Below are 26336 nucleotides of genomic sequence, written 5' to 3'. Positions count from 1 at the left end.
TGTTCAAACATATAGTTTGCCTTTTGTCAAGTTTTTTGGAAAAAAATACTTTGAGATAAATGTTTCATTTTTTTATTTTAAATTTTTACAGTTTTTTTTTTTTTTACCCCAATTTGATATCAGTGAATGACTTTAAACTTAAGAAAATTGAGAAAAGACATTAGGCTTTTTGATCCCCTCAGAGAGTTTTTTTCAGTACAACATGATAGGAGTACCCAGGGATCAGGAAAATAGTAAATACCCTATTGCTTACTACTGAGCCCATGTAGATAAGGAATTTGGAGACTCCCAAAGGGAACATGACACTCCAGGGGATGTCTTCAGTGATGACAGGCAATGGTGATATGGGATGTATGTCAAAAGAGCATTAGGGGCGTTGAAAATAGGGACACAAACGTTTGCCCTAACTTAATGCTGCTTCCAAATATTTCTATCTCACCCTTTATTATTATTATTTTTCTGTTCCTCATTTCTGTTATCTGTATGCAACCATTAGTATACTGGGTTCTACAGAGTATGAAAAGTATGTGGGGTAGGATCTCTATCATTAAAATTTCCATTTACCATTTAAAGTGGTAGAAATAAGAGAAATGAAATAAGAGTAATTTAGTATTAAATTATACCACTGATTATATGATGCAATTTCAGAAATATGAGACTGGTATTGACTGAACTGGTATTGGCTGAGAAATTAGTCAGCCCATTTTATTTACACAGTTTTGGGTGGTTTGTGTTATTGAGATAAATGGATAAAGAAGAAAGCCCTTCCTGAATAGCAAGAAGGGCAAAATCAAAAGAATTAGTGTGATTTTTATACCTACTTATATAAAACTAGAGGCCTAGTGCATGATTAAATCATGCACGGGTAGGGTCTCCTACACGCTTTCGCTTTTGATCACGGGGGAGCTGGGTACCTGTCCGCTGGTGCACCAGGCCTTTCAGAAGCCTCCGCCGGAGGCCTGGTGCACCAGTGGACAGGCACCCAGCTCCCACGCTTTTGATGGTCCGCAGCAGGACGTGAGCTCGCTGCCCCAGAGGCCCCTTCTGTGCCGCAGCACAGCCATGGCGCAGACGCTGAGCTTGCGCCACTGCTGGCGAAGCGAGCTCAGTGTGCCGCCGGCCCAACCGACCACCCCGGCCACCCCAAGTCCCGCCCCCCCCGTGCCTCCTGGCCAATTGTGGGCATAGCGAAAGTGTGGTCAATTTGCGTATTTGTCTATTATTAGGTAGGATTAGAGGCCTGGTGTACAGATTCGTACACCGGTGGGGTCCCTCGACCTGACCTGAGCCCTCTCGCAATCCAGGACCCCTTGGAGGAGGGATGTCAGACTGCCGTTTTGGCCCAATCCCTGCAGGCCAGGCCGAGGGACCCCACTGGTACATGAATCCATGCACCGGGCTTCTAGTATGCATATAAGATCTTTGGTTAATCTCTTCCCGCCCTCCTCCCTCCCCCCTTCCCTCTGAGAATCATTAGTCTGTTCCATGTTTCCATGCCTATGTATTGAGCATCTTCCCCCTGGTGGTCAGTGCATGTCATAGTTAACAGTCAAATGGTCGCTTTGGCTTTTATATATATAGACATACATAATGCCTATTGTAAAAATGTATATATACAGATAATATCAATTATGTGTGTGCTATGTGCGGGGTGTGTATTTATGTGTGTATCCAATTGAGTATAAAAAATAGGGGACATAATCCTACCTAAAATAATAGACAAATATGCAAATTGACCATACCTCCAACACACCCACAAGCCACGCCCACAAGCCACACCCACCATCCAATCAGAGCGAGTATGCAAATTAACCCAACCAAGAAGGCTACAACCACAGAGAGCAAGGTTTCCTAGGTAACAGAGGAAGCCAAGCTTTCCGCCTGCCCTTGCCAGGCCTAAGTCTCAACTCAAGCTACAAAGTTTCAATTATAGAAGGTAAACAAATTCAAACAGAAATGGTGGCAGAATGGAGCTTGAGAGAGCAGGCCAGGGTTGCTCCCGGCAACAGGGGAAGCAAAGCTTTCAGCACACCCTGGCCGGGCCCACCTGCTTAAGCTACAAAGTTTCAATTATAACCCCAACAGAAATGGCTGCCGGCCGCTGAGGGAGCCCCAGGCTTGGCTCTGCTCCAGGCTACAAAGTTTCAATTGTAGAAGGAAAATAAATTCCAGATAACGGGGCCTCCACTTGGGTTGCCAGGGGGCGTGGCTGGCCTGCAAACCACCACAAGCCCCTCTCTCAGGCCGCACCATGCCCCAAGGGAGCCCCACCCTGATCAGGGAAACCCTTCAGGGCAAACCATCTGGCTGCCACCCATGCACCAGGCCTCTATCCTACCTAATAAAAGAGTAATATGCAGATTGATCATCACTGCAACACACAATATAGCTGCCCCCATGTGGTCAAAGATCCTGCCCCCATGTGGACACAAGATGGCCACCACAAGATGGCCAGCAGGAGAGGGCAGTTGGGAGGCACCCGGCCTGCAAGGGAGAGCAGTTGAGAAGGACCAGGCCTGCAAGGAAGGGCAGTTGAGAGGGACCAGGCCTGCAAGGGTGGGCAGTTGGAAGTGATCAACCCTGAAGGAGAGGGCAGTTAGGAGTGACCAGGCCGGCAGAGGAGGGAAGTTGGGGGCAAACAGGCTGGCAGCAGAGTGGTTAGGGGGTGATCAGGCTGGCAGGCAGAAGCAGTTAGGGGCAATCAGGAAGGCAGGCAGGCAAGCAGTTGGGAGCCAGCAGTCCTGGATTGTGAGAGGGATGTCCGACTGCCCATTTAGGCCCAATCCCAGTGGACAGTCGGACAGTCGGACAACCCTTGAAGGGTCCCATATTGGAGAGGGTACAGGCTGGGCTGAGGGACAACCCCCCTCTGTGCACGAGTATATATATATTTCTGTAGAGAAAAAGAAATATAAAGTTGTATGTGAGTAGTGGAATTATAATGCATTTTTATTTCTTTTCTACTCATCTTATTTTTGAACAAAAAGTTTGTATGATATTTGATTGACAAAGTATTTGAATTGCCATCATGGCTGTGTAAGGAGGAATTGAAGGCAATGGGGCTGATTCAGAGAGTATCTTAAAACTCTAGTTACCTGGAAACAAGGTTACAGCATCATGAACTGTAAAATAAACAATCTTCCAGATATTTGATGGAAGAAAGGAAAAGTCACTTGAGATTTTTAGGTATTAGAGACAAATTAGAAGGAAAAAAAGATGATTTTATCTTGGAGGACTATGCTATGGTTATGTCCTTAACAAAAAGTATAATGGGCACAAAAGTCCAATACAAAACCACTGAAGAATGGGAAGGTATATGGTATATCTTTAGCTCTCAATGATAACCACATTTGAAAAAAAAGCTGTGTATGCAGATTGACTGCAAGGTTATATATATCCCCCTAGTAAAATCAGATTGATGCATACTTTATTCGGTTCACATAAAGAGAGCAGCCAAACTTGTTATTGCTATCCTACAGAACATGGATAGACTTTCTACCTAGCTTTCCTTTCTGATATACTAGTTTATTACCATGAAGTTTGATTATCTATCTGTTACTATTCTTAACATGAAATTATTAACAAATGAGATTTTTAGTCCTTTTATGATGAAATGATAAAAATACTCAGAAGAATTAGCTTCCAAAATGCAATTGCTCTTTCAATGCATGTTAAATAGTTCTATTTAATCATTCAAAAATTAGAACTTGGGTAATTATCTGTTCCTATAAATGTTACTTAGCTTATCAATAGTAAATCAGTATAACAGATTCTAAAACAAGCACATTGATAAATTATGCCTACATTCTCAAAATTGGCTGCATCATTTTATGCCTTATACGTCCCTATTCTCTGTTTAAATTATTTTAGGATAAAGACCATATCCCATATGTGATATGTAAATTCCTCACACATTACCATTAGAAACCAATATTTTTCTTAAAATTCTTTATTTAGCTTTCTTACAAAAAAAAAAAGTAAAAGGAGGCAAGATTTTGAAAACAGTTCCTTCTTGAGTGTGGTACTTAGAACTGATGTTGTTGGCTTGATTTTATTCTAAATTAGGTCATCTTTGGAGTGAATCAAAACATTACTAGAATACTTAAGGCTGAGCAGTAAACTGCCCGCTGTGGAAAAGGACATGTGCTTCTTGTTTGATTGCATTCAGGGCACATGAGCTACTCCTTGCTGTGCTGTAATTGTTTTTACTTGCAGTTATTGCTGAGAAAGAAAGTACCTTGTCTTTTTATGCTATTTTAGAAAATGCATTGTCAATTGATTACATTTCATTACTAGTGTGTGGTGAATGAGAGTTGGCAATATTCAAATTCATATCAAACAGGTTTACTTCAGAGACTTGCTTAAGACTTGAAATGATTTCAATCTGTTTTTAATGTAGTCAACTATTCCACTACTCGGGCTTACCGGGGACCTCAATTATCTTGCAGCTCAGTGCGGCGGTGCTATGTCAGATTTCAGTGGTGTGATTCTCAGCCCTGGCTTTCCGGGAAACTACCCCAGCAGTTTAGATTGCACGTGGACAGTAAAGCTGCCTGTAGGTTTTGGTATGTATATTAAAAACAGGTGAAAATGTTTTCAATATCATTCGAAGTATCCTTAAAAAATTATCAATGTCTAACATAATATATTCACAAATTGTAGTTTAATTTGGGTTACATACAGTTATATAAATTGAGGAGTGCAATTTGGATAATTGTTGATAAGCCAAATACATTTCAACTGGAATACTTCGATAATTGAAAGAATATGGGTATTTTTTAATTTGATAGGTGGATAGATAGATAGGTAGGTAGATAACTACATGATATTTTCTGTTTGATATTTATGGATGTAGCTTGAGTTAGATGTGTGTTGCAATGATAAATTCAACCTAATTTTCATGTATAATTGTTTTTGTAATTCTTCACTTTGTAACCAAGTAGTACATAGAAAAATTATTTTCTAGTAATCTATTCAATTCATTTAATATTCATTGTAAATAAATAAAACTTTACATTTGAAAAATAATATAAATTTTCAAACGTTAGGTTTAAATACCCCTGTGAATATAATACCTTTTTAATTCTAATAATACAATTGCCAGTGTTTTGGATATATTGCATTTAATAAATTCTTTCTCACTCATATCACAAATATATTCTCTTATAGCTTCTTCATATCTCATGAGTCTGTAAATGCATAAATATAAGTGCTAGATTGAGGATCAGCTTGTTCATTAAATTTCAGAAGACTAGGATGAGTAGACACTTCTTTAAACAGAAACCTAGTGGATTTAGAGCAATTAAGAAATTCTGTACTCTCTCACTTGTTGAGGACTGAATTTAAGTACCTAATTACCCAAAAACATCTATAGCCTCAGAACACAAATTCATATTTAAATGTTTTACATGAATTTACAGAAACTCATACTTTTAATAATTCTTTACTGAGTACATATTATTCCACAGGTACTTATGCTAAGTACTGGGGATAAAATGCCTAGTAGAATGGATTTTGTACTTATCTCCAAATAAGTTATAGTCATAATGAGGAGACAGAGAGCCACCTATTCTTTTCATTATTATTATTAGATTTATTGGATTGTAATTGATTAATAGGTTCATATAGGTTTCAAGTGTACATTGCTATGAAACATGACCTGTATATTGTATTGTGTACCCACCCCCCTAGTCCAGTTATCTGCCATCACCATATATCTGGCCCCTTTACCCTCTACAAAGTATAATAAAGAGTATAGGGTTATACTTAGAGCAGACATCCAGCCTGGTCCAGTAAATGTAGAGATGTCTAGCCTGAGGAAGTGATACCTGAACTGTGGCTTTAAAGAGACAGTCCTGTAAAGAGGATCAGCCTTATGGGGAATGGGAAATAAATTCTAGATAAATAGAGTGACGCATTGAAAGACACAGATGAGGAAGCGAAATAAATTCAACAAGCTGGAACACTGTATTATTGGACTGAGGTTTTGAGAGAACAGGAAGCCACTGAAGGATTTAGTGGCTTGCTAATGAGTATTACTCTGGCTACAAGGTGTAAACACTTTTTGTAATTGTCAAGTTCTATGGCCATATATTGAAAGAGAGTACTGACATGTCTGAATAATAGATGTGAACCAGTATGGTTATTCTTATATGTCTTTTACTAGTTACTTGAGAAGGCTCATCCCTTGTTGCTTATGGAGCTAAATGAATTAGGTTAAAATAAATTATTAAGCAAATTTTCAATAGTGTCATTATTTCTGCTGCTAATGCTTCCTTGATTTTTAAGAAACAAGTTCATTAAACATTTTTATTAACACTTCCAATAAAAAGAAGAAATATCTTGGTTTGAGCATCATCCCGTACACTAAAGGTCGTGGGCTTGATTCCCAGTTGGGCACATACAGGAGGCAACCAATGGATGTTTCTCTCTCATGTATATGTTTTTCACATCAATGTTTCTCTCTATCTCTTTTCTTTCCTCTCTCTAAAAAATGAATAAACATATCCTAAGGTAAGGGACTAAAAAAAATAAAAAGAAGACATCCTTATTTTAGAAATGAAAACATAAGAGATTTTGTGAGTTGATTACATTTAAATAATCTGTTTTACTTGAGTTTGGGTTAAATAAAATGTTAGTTCTAATATATTTGAACAAGTGCTTTATAATATTTTAAAAATAAAATTGAAGCTAGGGCAATGATTATAGAATCATATTCATATGCTCGAGAAACAATTATTGACAAGATAATTTATGAAAAGGGGACTCAGAATCTGGACATGGTATCTTAATATATGTGCATATTTTTTCTAAAAATTTTCCAAGAAGTTTGTCTGATTATACAGGAATGTGTTTAATATTTTAAAGCATATTTTCAGTATTCCCTATCTTTACTGTCCATGCGACTCTTTTTCCATGGAACTCTTTTTGAGTAACAATATACTTCACTTGAGAACCCAATGTAATTATTATGAGCAAAAGCTCAAGAGCTAGTGTTTTACAGCTTTTTTAAGTTGCTGTGTGAACTTAACATATTTGTCTAGCTTTTCTGTGCCTCAGCTTCCTCATTTTCATGAGTAATTGTTAGTATTAAATAAGTTAGTATATACAAACTCTTAAAACAGTCCTACTAACTTGAAAACATTCAATATATGTCAGATTTATTATTAACAATTGGAGAATGGTAGTTGTAAGAAAAAGATCAAATTTACTGAAATTGAATATTAATTGAATTACCAAACATACCCTATTGAGGCTTTTATTGCATTTATTCCATCCCAGAGACATTTTACTATCTCATACTTTAGTTTCATTTATAAAGATATTAAGACTGTTTTGCAATTTGATAACACGTAACACTGATCACTAGATTTTATTGAAATTATTTCATAAAATTTAGCATTATCTTCTGAAAAGCAAAGTGCTAAAAGAGCACATTGATAAATTAATGCCCCAAAATGATATTTTAGAGAAGTTAATTTATCCCCTATAGATAAATGACTAATTTTTAACACCATTATGGAATTTGATTCCATTATTATATATAAACTTTGCCCTCAAATTGACATTTTACAAAATATAAATTATTGAGTGGCTTTTTACCTTTAAAAGTTAGTTGATATAATTTTACTTTTTTTAAGAAAAAATTTCCAAATTTATTTATTTTTTAAATTTACTTTTATCATCAACAGTATTACAGATATCTCCTGTTTTTCCCTCTTTGCCCTCCTCCACTGTGGTCCTGCCCCACCCCAGGCCTTCATTAGCACTGTTGTCTGTGTCCATGGGCTATGCATATGTGCATATATATCCTTTGGTTAATCTCTTCCCCTCCCCTCCCCCATTCCCTCTGAGATCTGTCAATCTGTCCCATGCTTTCATGTTTCTGGACTGATTTTGTTCATCAGTTTATTTTGTTCATTAGTGAGATCATATGGTATTTGTCTTTCTATGATTGGCTGATATAATTTTAAATAATATTAAGAAGCAAGAAATCCACTTTCCTGATTAGCTTGCGATGGGGCATTGTAGTAAAACGAAAGACATTTTCTCATGTGACAAATAGTGGGCATTTGAGAGCAGTAGTGTTACTTTGAAGTTAAATGTCCTGGGCAGACAGCAAACCCATGGTCCAGGTCCCGAGAGTATGCCTCTCAACCTAAATGGAAACATATCTAAGTGCATTAAAGTGAGTGTGTGCATTTAATTTGGTAAAAACATAAAGTAATATTGCTTGCTTTTCTTCTTTAGGTGTACATCTCCAGTTTGTAAATTTTTCTACAGAAACTATACATGATTATTTGGAAGTAAGAAGTGGAACCTCAGAGACTAGCACTGTTATTGGCCGACTTAGCGGTCCTCAAATCCCATCATCCTTATTCAGCACGACTCATGAAACCAGCCTGTACTTTCACAGTGACTATTCACAAAACAAACAGGGGTTCCACATCGTATACCAAGGTGAGATGTGTAATAAAACGTGAAAGTTTATTTATCCCAAATCAGTTATTAGCAATCTAACTCTAAGTATTTTCTATATTTTGTTTTAGAAATTAAAAGAACCCACACCAAACAAACATCAATTAGAAAGATCTTTTTTTTAATGCAGTTTTCAGGCAACTGTATAGGGGGAATGATGTCTTTCTGAGGCCTTAGAAAATCTTAATTCTGAAAAAAGAGTTGAGTTATTCTTAGTGCACAGTGAAATTAAGCATGTCAAGGCAAGGTAGTTAAGCAAGGCAAGCTAGATAACGAAGTTTTATATTTGCATGATGGAGTTAGTATCTCTCAGATAAGTTGCTTTGAACTTTATATGATAAAATGAATGTAAAATATATATGGTATACATCATTGAATTTTAGCTGTTATTATTATTACATTATTCCAGCTCTGAAGTCTAAAATTTAAAATCAAATATTTAAATTTATGATATTTTACACAAATAATGTAATTCCAATGACTTGGATATTTAATCCAAACACCTTAACATTTTTTAACACATCTGCCCTAATTATTAAAGGATTTCATAAGTATATAATACCTTTTTATTGTGATTTCCAAGCAGTGATCTCTGTATTGTTTCTTGATGCATCTCAAGTGCCTAGGACAATAATAGCACAATAAATACTTTCTGAATAAAAGTATACACCTAAGAAGACATTTAAATCTAGTTAAAATAGACATTGTAACATCCAACTACATGGGTCTAAATAATTAAAATTTGTGATATATTTGCAGACATAATATAAGAGCACTACATCATACATCATCCTTTACATAAAATAGGAGTCATTTCTACCACCTCACAAGACAGAATTAACTGTGCTCCCAAAGAATTTAATTATTCGAGAAACAATTGGGCAACAACTGATTTTCTTCTTTGTTGCTAAAAGACTCAGAACTATAATGTGGTCCTTCTCCAGCAAGTATACAGAACCTTATGCCAACACTCTGGTATTTAACTCAAACCTGGCTTCATGTTCTTATTTCTGCCCTCATTTTCTTCTCCCTCTAAAAATAAAGTTCATATTTGAATGATATAAAACTGGAATTTGAACTTTATTAATTGAATTTTTAGTCAATATGTCCTTGAAAAATATTTATTTACATAATAAAAGCATAAAAATATAGAATTTATTACTCATTGATCTAATAGTAAAATTATCGACATAAGCCACAATGTATTATAATCATGAGTACATATTATTTGTAAGTTACATTGAATTTTAAAACTATCTCTTCTTTTACTACATTGATATCATTGAGCTGATGCCATTTTTGAGAAATAAGTTAATTTATATAAACTCACAGAACCAATGTTATTTTTAAATGATCTTGCAATTAGACTTGAAGCACTTTCTGAATTTTGGAAAAGTGCATAGTGTACACTGTTTATAGGCTCAAAATTTATTCAGCAGTGTTTATTAAGCACTTACTATGTGACGGGCAATGGACAAGGCTTTTAGGATACAATGATAAACAAAACAAATAGGAATGTTGATCTCATGTAGAATGTAGAACAAAAGGAATATGAGCAAATGAACACATGGTTATACTGCAGTGCCAAAAATATAGTGTTAACTAAAGTACAAAATTTATACTAGGAGGACAATGTTTCCTAGTATTTTATATTATTACATAACTACTTTGGAGAAACTCAACAGTGGCTTATTCTTAAAGAAAAAATAAATCAAATAAAATTCAAAAGGCTCAGAATGAAGCTTACATGTGTTTATTTTCTATGTATGTGCAGTGTAACCAGGAAGCTATTGTATTCTATGTAAAGGAATCAGAATATGTTTGATTAAAACTGTGTTGGTAATAGTAGTTTACATTTTCATTAAAACTTACAATTTAGATAGATTCTATAAGTGGGTGAAGAAACTGAATGCATTTTGTAAATTATACTAACATTTAATAGAAAAGTATAGACATGAGAAGCAATTCATATCATACTCTGATTAATATCATTTATCATAAACCTAAATTGCTATTTGTAACCAAATACAAGGAGCAGTGCATCTATTTTTCAAGTTGCGAATAGTACCCACCTGTGGTCTTTCAAAATTCAGAAAGGAAAAACATTTTCCTTTTTTCCCTTTTGCAGCCTATCAGTTGCAAAGCTGTCCTGATCCACGCCCATTTCGCAATGGCTTTGTAATTGGCAGTGATTTTACTGTGGGTCAAACCGTTTCATTTGAATGTTTCCCTGGATACACGCTAATTGGACATTCAGCTCTCACTTGCCTTCATGGAGTGAGTCGCAATTGGAATCATCCACTTCCAAGGTGTGAAGGTATGCGTCATCTATGTTTAATCATTTTTGTTTGGGCACTGTTTTGTCTTCCTCTTCAAATAGCATGGGAAACATACAGTCTCTCTTTCAGTTGAATAATTATAGTTAGTACACAGGTTAAACCTTTAAGGCTCCATAATGAATAACTGATTTTATTATTATTGGTAGAAGCCCTAACCTTCTCCATTGCCAGTAAAAATAAAGTTTATACTTTAGAGCCCCTCCTCTACCTGTGTCTGTGTAGCTGTATGTGCGTATGTTTAATAATCATTCTTATAAAAATCAATAGCCCAGATACCGCTACTGAATTTGGGTACATTTCCTCTTAAAAAACCTTTTAAATAAAAATTCCTGAACCTCTTTTAAGGCCATCTATATATATGATATAAGACAAATAAGAGTTGAGCAGTGTAAATATATATTGATAAAATATTTGGAAAGAGAGAAGACAATGTAATTTACTAATCTAGTGATAGTTAATAATAACTAGGCAGCATGCTTCATATAGAGAAATAAATACAAGCTAAAAATATTTTGTTCATAGTTTGCAACTTTATTTTATATACCTAACTGAAGTAAAAACATAATACACATGGATTTTATACTGCTTAAGTATTAAATGTGCGCCTCTCTCTTTACAATCAATTCATTGTTATTTATTTTAACATTTTGTTTTGTGTCTTTTCTGTAGCTCTTTGTGGAGGGAATATAACTGCTATGAATGGCACCATTTACTCTCCTGGTTATCCAGATGAATACCCCAACTTTCAAGACTGTTTTTGGCTTGTACGAGTACCCCCTGGGAATGGAATCTACATCAATTTTACTGTCCTTCAAACAGAGCCAGTCTATGATTTCATTACTGTATGGTAAGCCAGGACCATTATTACTTATTGATTCAGCAAGGTAGGAATGAAAATATATCATAGTCCTCTGTAAACAGAAATTGCCATCTGGTGTGACTGAGGGTGACAATATGTGGTTTGTAGAATGAGACAAAGAAGAGAAATAGATTTAGATTTTGCCCATGAAGTAACTAAATACTGAACAAAAACTTTACATATGGAAAAATATTTTAATTTATTATTAAACTGATATGCAAAAACAAGGAATTAGTATCAGGGTAAGTTTAAGGTAAGAAAGTTATTTATTTACAAAACTAGTGAAAATTTGAAAGCTTATGTACAAATCATAATGATTTAATATAACTTTTGAATTTCTCTCATAATAATTTGTTACAAAATATATTTGTATTATTATCCTATTCATTGAAACATGTTTATTTAAAAATATATTATAAATAAACTACCTGAATTAATTGCTGACAATTGGTTAATAGAACTACTGTGTGAGTTCTATGATTCCTTCTAAATTTACTCAAGATTAATTTGAAGAAAATAAAAGGAGGGCAGACCTCAAGAATTTAGGAAGCTCGGGTTGTCATCAGGAAACCAAAGATAGTGTCATTGATTACAACTAATATGCGTGCATTTCAGTTATGTAAAAATCTGGTCTATTTTTATACTTTACATTTTTAAATGTTATCACTTATATAAACACAAATATGATACGGCACTCATTGGTTATTTCATCTACTGTATCAGCTCTTATGTAATGCCTTTATTAAACTTTGTGGAAAACTCACCTAAAAAATTAGTCTTAATCTTTCTCCTATCTCCGCTCTGTCTCTCTCTAATAGGGATGGACCAGATCAAAACTCACCTCAGATTGGGCAGTTCAGTGGCAATACTGCTTTGGAGTCAGTCTATAGCACTTCAAATCAGATTCTAATCAAATTCCACAGTGATTTCACAACAAGTGGCTTTTTTGTGCTCAGTTATCATGGTTCGTATTATCTAATAGTTTATGTTTCATTTGGTACTGTTTAAAATTGTCCTGGAAATTGACTGCAAATATATTTAACCAATGATTGAAAAGGTATTAAATTGTGACACTTAAAAAAATTACTTCAAATACATTTTCTTGCAAAGAATAACCTCTTAAAAGCATTTAGAAACATTAGAATTTAAACAAATGGAAACAGGATATAAATCACTCAGTAATTACCCAGTAGAAAATAATATTTTTTTCCACATGAAAACCAATAAGAGAGAACCAGTTGTTCATATTTTATTGCATGTAACTTTGAGACATTAATAGACTTTTCAACAGAAAATGTTTAATCTATTCAACCTGCTGTGAGTCTTTCAAAAACTAGCATCCAATATCTTTTTGCTTTGAATCATATTACTCAATCATTTATACTTTGTTTCAAAACTATAGCTAGTCTAGAATATTACAGTTTTCAGTGACTATTCCAGATTATTAAGTTCATAGCTTTTATGCCTGTGGAATAATTTATGAAGAATTGCAACCTTAATTCTGTGTATACTTCTGGGTCTTCTCTTCACAATGGTAATTTCTTGAGAAAAACATTCAGATGTTTTTAAATATTTTTATTTTATCTCAAATTGATTTTAAATATTTTTATTTTATCTCAAATTGATTTTATTTTATTGATTTTATTTCATTATAAACAAGAAAATGTTAATTTATTTCTAATGATAACATACCTTTATCTGCTATGACCACACCTCCATGAAACACACTCTGCCTCATGTAACTCCGTTGGACCAATTCCATGAGTATTTCACAGAATCAATACCTACTGGATTAAATTTGCAAGTTATATAAAAATTTTCAACATGAACATGTGCTTTGTCTATTACATTAATATACAATTTTATGTTTTTATCTCTTTAAACACAATGTAAAGCTTTGATACCCACATCATATATTCCATGAAAAATATGGTTATGCTCACATTTAAAACACATCAGGTTTAGATATACTCAGAGCATAGGCCAGAAAATATTTTGTTTGCTTTATCTCAGCATTTATCAGCCAGTAGACAGTACCCACTTTGTACTTCCCAAGAGCCCACAGCTGCATGTACACTCCAGCATAGCCATTAGAAAGGGGCATTCCATTAGGTAACTTTTGTTCAGGCTTTTTACAAAATAACTCACTTGCCTTGTTTACTGACTTGGACATTGCTGCTGCTATTATGTAGATATAGTCTAAGACCATAACAATAATTTTATTACTTTCATAACTAATCATAACTCGGGAACCAATAAATTAAGTAATAGTTAAAGTTGAAAAATGAGTTAGTTGCTTAACTGCATTTGTACATTTTATCTTTCATGGATCCTTGCATAAATTTTTATTATTTTGTGTCCTGCCAGAACAAGTGACAAAGAAGGGACTAATTCATTGATGGACTATAAATATCCATAAGATGACCTTGTAGGGAATGTACAATTTTTGTAAAATGTAGGGCAAATATCAAAAGGGAAATATTGTCAGAGAAAAAATGTCTGTGTATGTGTATTCATATAGAAAACATTAGGATTACATAATGTATATGTGTACACACAAAGCGTGAATGTGGATTTACATAGACACTTGTGAGTGTCTGAGAGAGAGAGAGAGAGAGAGAGAGAGAGAGAGAGAGAGAGGCCTAAGCGACTGATCGACCGACCAGTCGCTATGAAGCACACTGACCACCAGGGGGCAGATGCTCAATGCATGAGCTGTCCCCTGGTGGTCAGTGCACTCCCACAGTGGGAGTGCTGCTCAGCTGACCTATCCATCCCGGCAGCCCGCTAGCCCAGGCAGCAGTGGCAGCAGGAGCAGCAGGTGGCATTGGACTACTGGTTTCGGCCCAATTCCCACAGGCCATGCTGAGGGACCCCACCTGTGCACGAATTTGTGCACTGGGCCTCTAGTATATATATTCAAAATGTTTCATCTGTTGTGTAAATAGGTTTTGAGTCATGTATAACAATAACAGAATTAGTTTAGGAATAAGGTAAAATAGATTAAGTATTTATTTAGTGCTTAGTTTTCCAATGAACTTTGGACAAGTTACCTGTTGCTATTCACTTATCCTATGTAATAAATGGCTAATATGCAAATCAACTGAATATTGGAATGACCAGTCGCTATGATGCACACTGCCCATCATGGGGCAAATACTCAATGCAGGAGCTGCCCCCTAGTGGTAATTGCGCTCCCACAGAGAGGGCACTGCTCAGCCAGAAGCCAGGCTCATGGCTGGTGAGTGCAGCAGCAGTGGCAGGAGCCTCTCCTGCCTCCACAGTAGCCCTAAGGACCCCTCGGCAGACATCCCCCAAGGGGTCCCAGACTGCAAGAGTGCGCAGGTCGGGCTGAGGGGACCTCTCACCCACCCCCCCCCCCAGTGCAATAATGTCGTGCACCTGGCCTTTAGTTTTAGGTATAAAACATCATGGTAGGATTGCTGAGATTAATGAGATATGTATATATAGAAATTACTTCAATTACTGGCATAAATTAGATTGAACAATATGAAATTTTTGGCAAAAAATGCTCAATATTGCATTGCTCAACCCAAATAATTTCTGTCATTATTACTATTATCAGCATTATATTGCAGAGGTTATATAAGAATTGGAGACAATGGATAATGTACAGTTATTATAGTGCCTGACAGAGATGTTCAGTAAGCGCTCCTTTCCTTATCATAACTTATCTCACATTTTACATTTTCTGATAGAGCATTTATTTTATGCTTTAAATTTCATAATAAGGCAAAATTACCAGAGCCTAGAGAATCCTAACATTTGAATCAACATCTCTGGAAATTTTATTTCTAGAAATCTTAAAATGACCTTGAAATTTGAGCTACAGCTCATTTTAAAATTGACAGAGGCCTTACATTCCAACAGCTCACTTAGGATAGTTTTCCTAAGCACTGCTTTCATCCGGACTCACCTTTTCAAGAATGCATGATGCCTGCATTAAATCAAATTTATATCTACCCTATAATCTGGTTCATTGAACCTTACTCCCCAGTGTCTATCTACTCTGACTCCAGGCAGATTTGTTCTCTTACTTCCTCCTAAACTTCAGTTCCTAAATGGTTTCTTACTCATCTTTAGTTCTTTAAGTCTCCCCATCTTCAGTCCCATCGCCTCCTTCATTTCTTGATAATTTGCACTCATAGGTATCACTACCATCTTCTCTATGATGCACTTATTCTTTTTGCTAAACCTTTGAGAACTTAATGATGGTATGGTGTATTGTTTTATAAGCCTGGGAGTTTAATATTAGTAAATGCATTTTTGAAGACACATCTATTTCTGCTTTGTAACCCTTTTATATTTTTACTAGAGGCCCATTGCACGAAATTCGTGCACTGGTGAGGGGGGGGGGGGTCCCCCTCAGCTCAGCCTGCAGTCCTGGACCCCTTGGGGGATGGCAGTCAGACATCCCTCTTGCAGTCCAGGGCTCTCACAGTCTGGGACCACTCGCGCCTTACTGCCCGCCGGCAGCGGAGGCAGGAGAGGCTCCTGCCACTGTTGCTGTGCTTGCCAGCCATGAGCCCAGCTTCTGGCTGAGCCGCACTCCCCCTGTGGGAGCATACTGACCACCAGGGGCCAGCTCCTGCATTGAGTGTCTGCCCCCTGGTGGTCAGTGCGCATCATAGTGATGGTTATTCTGCCAGTCATTCCTCCTTTTGGTCAATTTGCATATTAGGGTTTTATTATATAGGACTAGAAGCCTGGTGCACGAAATTCGTGCACGGCGGGGGGTTGTCCCTCAGCCCAGCCTGTACCCTCTCCAATCTGGGACTCCTGGAGGGATGTCCGACTGCCCGTTTAGGCCTGACCCTGGCCTAAACGGGCAGTCGGACATCCCTCTCACAATCCAGGACTGCTGGCTCCCAACTGCTTGCCTGCCTGCCTGCCTGATTGCCCCTCACCGCTTCTGCCTGCCAGCCTGATCACCCCCTAACCACTCCGCTGCCAGCCTGGTTGATGCTTAACTGCTCCCCTGCCAGCCTGTTTGCCCCCAACTTCCCTCCTCTGCCAGCCTGGTCACCCCTAACTGCCCTCTCCTGCAGGGTTGATCACCTCCAACTGCCCTCCCTTGCAAGCCTGGTCCCTCTCAACTGCCCTCCCTTGCAGGCTGGGTGCCTCCCAACTGCCCTCTCCTGCTGGCCATCTTGTGGTGGCCATCTTGTGTCCACATGGGGGCAGGATCTTTGACCACATGGGGGCAGCTATATGTGTGTTGCAGTGATGATCAATCTGCATATTACTCTTTTATTAGATAGGATAGAGGCCTGGTGCACGAGTGGGGGCCAGCTGGTTTGCCCTGAAGGGTGTCCCGGATCAGGGTGGGGTTCCCTTGGGGCGTGGAGCGGCCTGAGCGAGGGGCCTGTGGTGGTTTGCAGGCTGGCCACGCCCCCTGGCAACCCAAGGGGAGGCCCTGGTATCTGGAATTTATTTTCCTTCTACAATTGAAACTTTGTAGCCTTAAGCAGGTGAGCCCGGCCAGGGTGTGCGGAATTTGCTTCCCCTGTTGCCAGCGGCAACCCTGGCCTGCTCTCTCAAGCTCCATTCTGCCACCATTTGTTTGAATTTGTTTACCTTCTATAATTGAAACTTTGTAGCTTGAGTGTAGGCTTAGGCCTGCAACGGCTATGGAAAGCTTGGCTTGCTCTGTTACCTGGGAAACCTTGCTCACTGTGGCTGTAGCCATCTTGGATTGGGGTTAATTTTCATACTCGCCCTGATTGGCTGGTGGGCGTGGCTTGGCTGGTGGGCGTGGCTTATGTAGCGGAGTGATGGTTAATTTGCATATTACCATTTTATTAGAGAGGATTATTGCCTGATTGGGATTGACTATGTTTTGGTCTTACAGTGGGAAGTGTGTTCACATTCTTTCAAAAAAGTTGTTTATTGAATTTTTTAGCTATACTAGTGACAACTTTTGAAAAGATTATTTTACAATATGTAGATGTGTACCTATTCCCTCTCACAGCAACAAAAAAGATGTGTGTTTTCTAGTTAGTATTAATACAACTAATTTAATACATCTAAAATATAATATTCCTATTCTGGGCCCATATTCAGTGCCTATAGTTTAGTGCCAATGTGAACTTTTGTAATGATAAAAAAATTGTTCAAGCCATTTTGTATTTGTAAAAATAAATAAACCATTAGACAATTTATTATTTAACACTTACTTTAAGATGATTGATTATAGCTAAGCTTAGAATGGTTTACTCCCACATTCAATTTTCTTTAAATTCTCTTAGTGATTTAATAGCTCCTTCTGTTATGCCCTGACCTGTTAAGTCAGGAGTGGTTTTCTTGGACTTGTGTATTTATTTTATAAATCTGACAGATCTATACTTTCATATATTTTCTTAAGGTCACATTAATCATTTAAATTTTACTTATTAAGATATTTTAAATATGTTTGAAAAGATAAAAAAAGTGTTTTTCTCCCCTCTCTCTAACCTGACTTCTTTTATGAGATCCAGCTAGCCATCTGTCTTTTATAAAATAACACTTTCAAAAGCCTTTCCTGATCAAAAATAACATTCATAAAAAGCTTCACAAAATGCAATTTCTGTGCAATGAAAAAATAGGACAGGGGTAAATGTTGAAGCACTTTATCTCATCTATCATATTTCTTCTTCTGAGGAAATGTTTTTGTCTCTCTCAGTATTGCTGAATTTTCTTGATATCTGCCATAGAGTCAAGATGGGGTTGGATTATAATAAACAGTAACAACTTTCAGTCATAATCAGTGACTCTTTGAAAGTAAACTACACAAAACCTTTTTAGCTACATGTTTTTGCAGACACTGACTTTGTATGATGGTCACTGTAATAGCCATAGCTGCCATTTACAGAAAACTTAATATGCCCAGTGCTATGCTAGGTACTTTCCATGTATTATTGCTAATTTTTGTAATAACTCTGCAAGGTAAGCCTTATGATCCCCATTTTAATAATGAAAGAACAGAATAAAAATTTTGTAGCCTACATAAAACCAGAGAACTAATAAATAGAAGGGCTGCCTGGAATTCAAATAGGTCTGTCTGACTCCAAAGAATGACCTCTTTTTAAATAATGCAAGCAGCTGCAGCAATAAAATGAGTGCTGGGCAATATCCTAAACAGGTACTAACCAATGCATAGATTATACTTAACTAGAGGCCCAGTGCACGAAATTCATGCACGGGGTAGAGGGGGGAGAGAAGAGTTGTCTCTTAGTCCAGCCTGCACCCTCTCTAATCTGGGACCCTTTGAGGGATGTCCAACTGCCTGTTTAAGCCTGATCCCACTAAATGGGCAGTCTGGACATCCCTCTCACAATCTAGGACTGCTGGCTCCCAACCATTCGCCTGCCTGCCAGCCTGATCACCCCCTAACCACTCTCCTGCCAGCCTGATCAATGCCGAACTGCTCCCCTGCCAGCCCAATTGCCCCTAACTGCCCTCCCCTGCTGGCCTGGTCGCCCCCAACTGCCCTCCCCTATAGGCCTGGTTGCCCCTAACTGTTCTCCCCTGTTGGTCTGGTTGCCCCTAACTGCTCTCCCCTGTTAGCCTGGTTGCCCCTAATGCCCTCCCCTGCAGGCCTGATTCCCCCCAACTGTTCTCCCCTGCAGGCCTGGTCCCCCCCAACTTCCCTCCCCTGCAGGCCTGGGACACCCCTACTGTCCTCCCCTGCAGGCCTGATTGCCCCCAACTGCCCTCCTCTGCCAGCCCGGTCACCCCTAACTGCCTCCCCTGCAGGCCTGATCTCCCCAAACTGCCCTCCCATGCAATCCTGCTCCTTCCCAACTGCCCTCCCCTGCTGGTCTGATCGCCCCACCTGCCTGTCCCTGTAGGTCATCTTGTGGCGGTCATCTTGTGTCTACATGGGGGCAGCCATCTTTGACCATATGGGGGTGTCCATCTTGTGTGTTGGAGTGATGGTCAATTTGCATAGTACCTCTTTATTATATAGGATGGTATGTAAAGCTATGTTTTCTTTAAAAGTTTAGCAAAAATTACTTTCATTTTTGGCAAGATGATAGGTCATCTTATGTTCTAGAAAATACCCCTTCTAATTATAACCCCTTCTAATTCACACTTCTTAGTGCTTTTCCCCCCAGGACCTACAAGCTAACTGCAATATGTTGGTAGGTTTATCGCAACTTAGTATGTTTTCTTCACAGTTCCCCAAATGCACCATGGTCAGTGTGTGAAGAGAAAATACGTTTTATTGAGGGTCTGACTTATGCCAATCAAAACAACCAGAAGGCTATAGTATTGAACACATATTTATTAACTTATTTATTAACTTAGGAGAGAAGGTATCATTTTAATGTTTAAATCAATTATCCAGGTCACCTCTTTTTCTAATATCAGAGTATTAGGGTACCTCAATTCACACTCAGACTTTTCCTCTTAATTAGAACTACAAGAACATTTATTTAAGTTCACCTACAAGTGGAGCTTATTTCACACAATTTTTAACATTGCCACAATTACATAACTGAACATGTAATTACCAATCCTTTTTCTCCTTTAGTTTTCCCCCAAATCATGAAATTATCATTCTTGAACTAATCTGGGTCATCAGGGAAGTCTGCCCATGACTATAGAGATCTTAGAGGTTATGAGGGAACAGAGACCACTATTATTATTATCTTTTCCTCTGTAAGAAATAGTGCCCTTACCTGACTGAAAGGTTGTGCACTTATGCTTTTTTGGTTCCGAGGAGGAATGGTAATTTGCCAGTGTTCTATTCTGTCTTTTTTTTTTTTTTGAAAATGCCTTTAATAGCTCAGTTGAACTGAAGTAGGTAAATACAGCACTCTTTTCTGGAATTAGGTTGGGTATTTCATGACAAAGAAAATAGGAAATTAAAAGTAACAAAAAAATATTACCAGAATCAAATCCTAAAGTAATCTCAAGAAGCAGGAACCAGAGAGCTACACACATTTGAACAAAAACAGCGTACAATTCAAATGATAGTCATCCTCAAAAGATACTGACATGTAGTCTGGCCAGTGTGGCTCTGTTGATGGAGCATTGTCCTGTGCACCAGGAGGTTGTGGGTTTGCTTCCAGGTCAGGGTACATACCGGGTTGTGGGCTCGATCTTCAGCAGGGCACCTGAAGGAGGCAGCTGATCTATGATGTTTCTCTCTCATTGATGTTTCTATCTCTCTCTCCCTCTCTTTTCCTCTGTCTAAAATAAATAAAAACATATATATTAGAAAAAAGATACTGACATGTAGAATATAATGCCCTCATTCAGTTATTAAATCATAAATGGTATTTTAAAGCTGAATGACATGTCAAACAAATGATTCTTCTAAAGAAAATACAGATTTAGATCAAATGTGTAGATATATGGTACACAGCGTTTTCATTAATGGTCATAACTCTGAAGCTGTTTCTAAATAGAAGAATCCATGAAAAGCATGTACTAAAATATATGCTAATACTATTTAAAATTTAAATGACAGAATTTAAAAGTTTCACTTCTTCTCATACTTCACTTTGCTAGGTCACCTTCTCCCTCCACTGCATCAAAAGAAAGATATTAGAATAGGTGATTTATTAGGTGACTTTAAGATCAAACAACCTATGATTCTAACCTGTACAATATTGGGTATATCCATCCTAGATCTGTTTGTTTTCTTCCAAAGTAACCAAAGTATATACATTGTACAGGATGAGATATTGTTTTAATTCAATTCATCATCAGTTGGTATTTATTGAATATTATTCCCAGGGCATTGTGCTAGCAGTTTTGTTATATATCATACAGGACTTTGACATAGGTTGCTGAACTCAAGGATTTTATATTACAGTATAATGTACATTAATGAAAAACACGTAAGTAATCTCTGCATTTGCAAAGTATAGCCAATTTAAATAAGAATAGAAACAAAACAACTTGTTTGATATGTTGTGGGAAGTCCCATGGGCAGTAGCCTTGGGAATTACATCGGGTTGTGAGTAAGGTCAGTAATTGAGATTATATGTATTCAGGACACAGCTGCCATCCCAGCGGCCATGTTAACCTTATATAAGCAGGGAATGTGCTTTCCCTTTGAAATAGGTGTCAGGCACTCTTCTAAGCACATTACCGTTTATCAGCTCAGTCTTAGTTTTGTGTTTATTTTGCAGACGAGAAAACTGAAGCACAGAGTCTTAGCAGTTTGCCTAAGGCCATGGAGCCAGCAGGACCGAGATGGGGGCACACACAGCCTGCTTCCAGAGTAAATAGCAGCGTAGGCTATTATGTGCACAAAAGTAATGAATAACCAGCACAAATTGGCAGACATATATCTTCCGGGGATGTTCATTGCTTTGATAGAAACATGTCCAGAAAGGGATGTGGAGCTATAGTGTTTAATTCCTCCCTATGGCCTTCATCTGATACACCCCACCACAAAACATTGCCTTTTATACCCTGATCCTGCCAACAATGATAACATACCTAAATTTTGCTTGGAATTATTTCAGTAATTACCAAAGCAAAAAGTCATTCATGAATAAACAGGGAAACTTGGGAACAGCATAAAGTATTATTATTTTAACAAATGTTTTTATTTATCTCTGAATGCCAACTATCTGGAAGGAATGGCATTCCAATTTGATATAATAAGGACTTACTCTTATAATGTGCTTACTATGTGCCAGGCACTACTCCATGTTCTTTGCATATATAAACATGTTGATCCTTGTAGATACCTTTTGAAGTGGCATAAAATTATTACTGTTATCATTACTATTTTACAAATGAGGAAAAATGAAGCAGACAATAGGCAACTTGTCCAAGATTTCCCTATTTGTCAGCCTTAGAAACAAGATTTAAATCCAAAGAGTCTGGACTGAGTTTATACTCAATATCATAGAAAGTGCTTTATATATATACTAGAGGCCTGGTGCATGAAATTCATGCACTCGCTGTGGGGCATAGTTCCTCAGCTTGGCTTGTGCCCTCTTGCAGTCTGGAAGCCCTTAGGGGATGTCTGACTGACAGCTTAGGCCTGCTCCCCTGTGGAGAGCGGGCCTAAGCCGGCAGGCAAACATCCTTAGCGCTGCTGCGGAGGCGAGAGGCTCCCGCCACTGCCGCTGCACTCGCCAGCCATGAGCCTGGCTTCTGGCTGAGAGGCGCTCCCCCTGTGGGAGCACACTGACCACCAGGGGGCAGCTCTTGCATTGAGCATCTGCCCCTGGAGGTCAGTGCACATCATAGCGACCGGTCATTCCAAAGTTCAGTTGATTTGCATATTAGCCTTTTATTATATAGGATACTCACCATTTATTCTTTTATTTTTCTATAATTCATTCACTCAGCAATACTCATTGGATATTGTTATGTTAATTAGTGTATTATGCCCTTAGGAGTTAGAACTTAATAATATAAACATAAGCCCCTGCCCTCACACAGCTTACATTCTAGTGCAAGAAAATGGACAGTAAACAAATAATTCTTACAGATTGTGAAAACTGCCAGATGGAAATAGAGAGATGTGAAATGGGGTAATTGTGAGGAGTTAACTCCAGGTAGTATGATCAGTGAAAATGTCTCTATTTCAGTCATCTGAGAACAAAGTTTAAAAAGAGAAAGGAAGATAGGTTTCAAAAAGGCAAGGCCGATTTAAAAAATTACAGAGAACTTAAAGTTTTAGCTGCATGATCAAATGTTACACCACCAACCATTTCAGAGCTATGTTGATTAGAGAATAGAAGGGATTATGGTAAGGGGTAGAGTGTAGACAGGTTTCATCTTTCAAAGTTTATTTTGAAAAAGTGAAGAGAGGTGGTTTAATATTTTTGTGTGAGGTGAGAATGGCATCGTCGCAGGGTGATGCAACAAATCGGGTCCTTGAGTTTTAAGCAGAGGAGAGGAACGACCTGTTTATTTGCAGCTGAAAATATAAACTGGTTAATATGTGGGGCTAAAGTTTATTAACCAAAGTGAGAGACTGTTGGAGGTCATAATCAAAACTTTTAATATCATGTCATCTGGACACCTGTGAGTTTTTTAGAATCCATCAACAATTGTTTATTGAACACCCACAGCTATGTAGAGTGTAGGTATCCACCTTTGTCCCCTTCCAACTGTGTATTTTTCCTGCTGCAGCCAGCGTTATTATTTACTCTCAGACTGAAAACTCTTCCCAGGTTTCCCACTGGCCTCACATTAAACCAACCCTGAGCCCAGTGCATAGACTCCATTGGACTCAGCCTTAGTTTACCTTTCTTTCTCATGCCTTCTAATTCTCCCCAGGGTTCTCTCTCAAGCAAGCCTCCCTGACCTCTTTGTTGATTTTATACAAAATTCTGCTGTTCCTTTGCAGAATCTTTGGCACACAGTGGATTTCCTGTAAATACTGTGTTAATTCCCTTCCACCACTTTACTTGTGTGTAGGGAGGATTGTACCAAAAAGACACAAGAACCAAGTAACAGTCTGTAGGCCAATTTAATAATATAGGAGCATTAGTTTCCTAGGGTTACTGTAATGAAGTACCCCAACTGGGTAGCTTAAGAAAACAGATTTTCTCTCTCACAGTTCTGGAGGCAAGAAGTATGAAATCAGTGTATCGAGAGGATCATACTGTCTCTGAAGGCTGTGGTAGCTTCTGGTGGTAGCCAGACAGCATTGGCATTCCTTACCTTGCAGATAAATCACTCCAATCTCTGTCCCCATCATCACATGTCTTCCCTGTGTGTGTCAGTCTCTATCTCTTCTCTTCTTATAAGGACAGCAGTCATACTGGTTTAAGGACTCACCTTAATTCAGTGTTACCTCAACTTATTAGATCTGAAACAACCCCATTTCCAAATAATATTTTGGGATTTCAAGAAAGACATACATTTTGGAGGACGCTATTCAGCCCAGTACAAAAACTATGAAATGACAGGGGTTCACACTAAAATGTTGTCAGCAAGAACGAGAAGACACTGGACAAATTTTGAACTTATTTTTAACAGACTAGTAGACATTACAAAAATTGAAAAACAGAATTGTTGGGAGCTGTTTATGATTTAACTTTTTGTAATTCTTTGCCTTCAAGGGTCTAAAGAAAAACAGACACAAAGGGTGTGGTTTTTGAATCCTTTATGTTATAATCAGAATTATATAGTTAAATGCTGAAAAGCATCTCAGGCAGGTCCTATTTAGATCCCCATCTCTAGCACCCTGACCCAAAATTGCCCCTATTTCCTCACCATTTGCAGTTTTAGAGATGAGAGTTATCTTAGGTAAGACTATGTGTTTAGAGACTATGTTCCATATGTTATTTGGCAAATATTTGTTGGATAATAAGCATAGTGATAGGAGCTAATGACTTAACTCTGAAAAAGTCTCATCCCTTATGTTACTTAAAGTCAAGATAGAGGCACAAATAATGAACAAGCAAGCCAATAGATGAACAATAATAGATTTTGAAACAAGTCATGATTACATGTGCCATAAAACAGTTCTATGATTAGAAAGTAACAGTAAGGGGTAAGGGAAGGTAGGCAGTCAAGAGTTCAGAAGAAATGATTATCCTGGTAATCTAAAATTGGGATTTGAAACATGAATTCAGATTTGAAGTCAAAACAATCCATGAGCCCTAGCTGATTTGGCTCAATGGATAGAACATCAGCCCACGGACTGAAGGGTCCCGGGTTTGATTCCAGTCAAGGGCACATGCCCAGGTTGCAGGCTTGAGCCCCAGTAGGGGTCATGCAGGAAGCAGCTGATCAATGATTCTCTTTCATCACTGATGTTTCTACCTGTATCCCTCTCCCTTCCTCTCTGAAATCAATAAAAATATATTTTAAAAAAAGCATCAGTGAAATCACTTAGGTGCAGACTAGAAAATTGTTTCAAAGGAAAGTTATTTAGAATTCAAAACTATAAAATTAATCCAAATAGAATTGTTCTTACTGAGGTAGAGGTAGCAGGGGAAGGACATTATGCCTCCTTAGACCCTCCATGACTCCAAGGTAATTAATTCCTTGGCTCTAGAGACAGTTGGTAAAAGTGCTAGTGATGGTCAGTGACAGAGAATGAGACAGAATTTAGCTCACAGCACCCAGGTGGTCTTGGGAAAATAACATATCTCTGAGGATCATATTTCTCATTAATAACAATTTATAAACTCTGGTCTTTTAAACTCTGCAAATGAGTTATCTAAGTCATTCTAAGCATGTTCTATACATGCAATAGTCATGGGTTCCTCAATGATAAAAATGTGCTTCTTTTACAATAAGAAAATAACATGATTATTGTGAAGATTAAAAATAACTATAGGCAAACAAAAGTTAAATAATTTACATGTGGGCATCTCCACACTTCTCTAACTTTTGAGTTGACCTCTATTCTACTTAAGAGCCAATAAAATGCTATTCTTGAAAGCCTAGTTTTAAAAGGATTTCTCCGTGTTAAGGCTCTCTGTATCTCCTCCCCTTTCTCTTACCTCTTTGTTATTTCTAAGGTCTAAGTTCAGGAAAATGATTTTCAAAATTCCTAATGTTATTCTCAACTAAACTCTTTCTCAAAAATCTAGGCTAGACTTCTCTGCCCTGGGCTTCTTTCCCAGCAAGTCTTCTAGTGGGGACTCTTCTGTGTAGAGCTGTGTTTGCCTTGCAAATGAGCTTCCCTGCACAGTGAGTGCTTTTATAAACAGGTTAAAGTACTG

At 37.7% G+C, this 26336-nt stretch overlaps 1 protein-coding gene across 3 annotated transcripts in view; it reads left to right on the top strand.

The window, feature by feature from the left end:
* CSMD3 (CUB and Sushi multiple domains 3) overlaps positions 1-26336 on the top strand; it is a gene marked incomplete at both ends in the record, with an annotated part of 911147 nt that overhangs the window by 796464 nt on the left and 88347 nt on the right. For all 3 annotated transcript variants that reach the window (XM_079795927.1, XM_079795926.1, XM_079795925.1), the window contains 5 exons: positions 4449-4565; positions 8251-8460; positions 10607-10795; positions 11487-11664; positions 12495-12640. In XM_079795927.1, the coding sequence (XP_079652053.1) occupies positions 4449-4565; positions 8251-8460; positions 10607-10795; positions 11487-11664; positions 12495-12640 (840 nt within the window). The remainder of the gene's footprint in view (positions 1-4448; positions 4566-8250; positions 8461-10606; positions 10796-11486; positions 11665-12494; positions 12641-26336) is intronic.

This window comes from Cnephaeus nilssonii (genome assembly GCF_951640355.1).
Source record: "Cnephaeus nilssonii genome assembly, chromosome: 18".
In the NCBI taxonomy this organism is placed as follows: Eukaryota; Metazoa; Chordata; class Mammalia; order Chiroptera; family Vespertilionidae; genus Cnephaeus; species Cnephaeus nilssonii.
The sequence above is the reverse complement of the archived record's forward strand: the minus strand, read 5'-3'. Positions and strand labels throughout refer to the sequence as shown.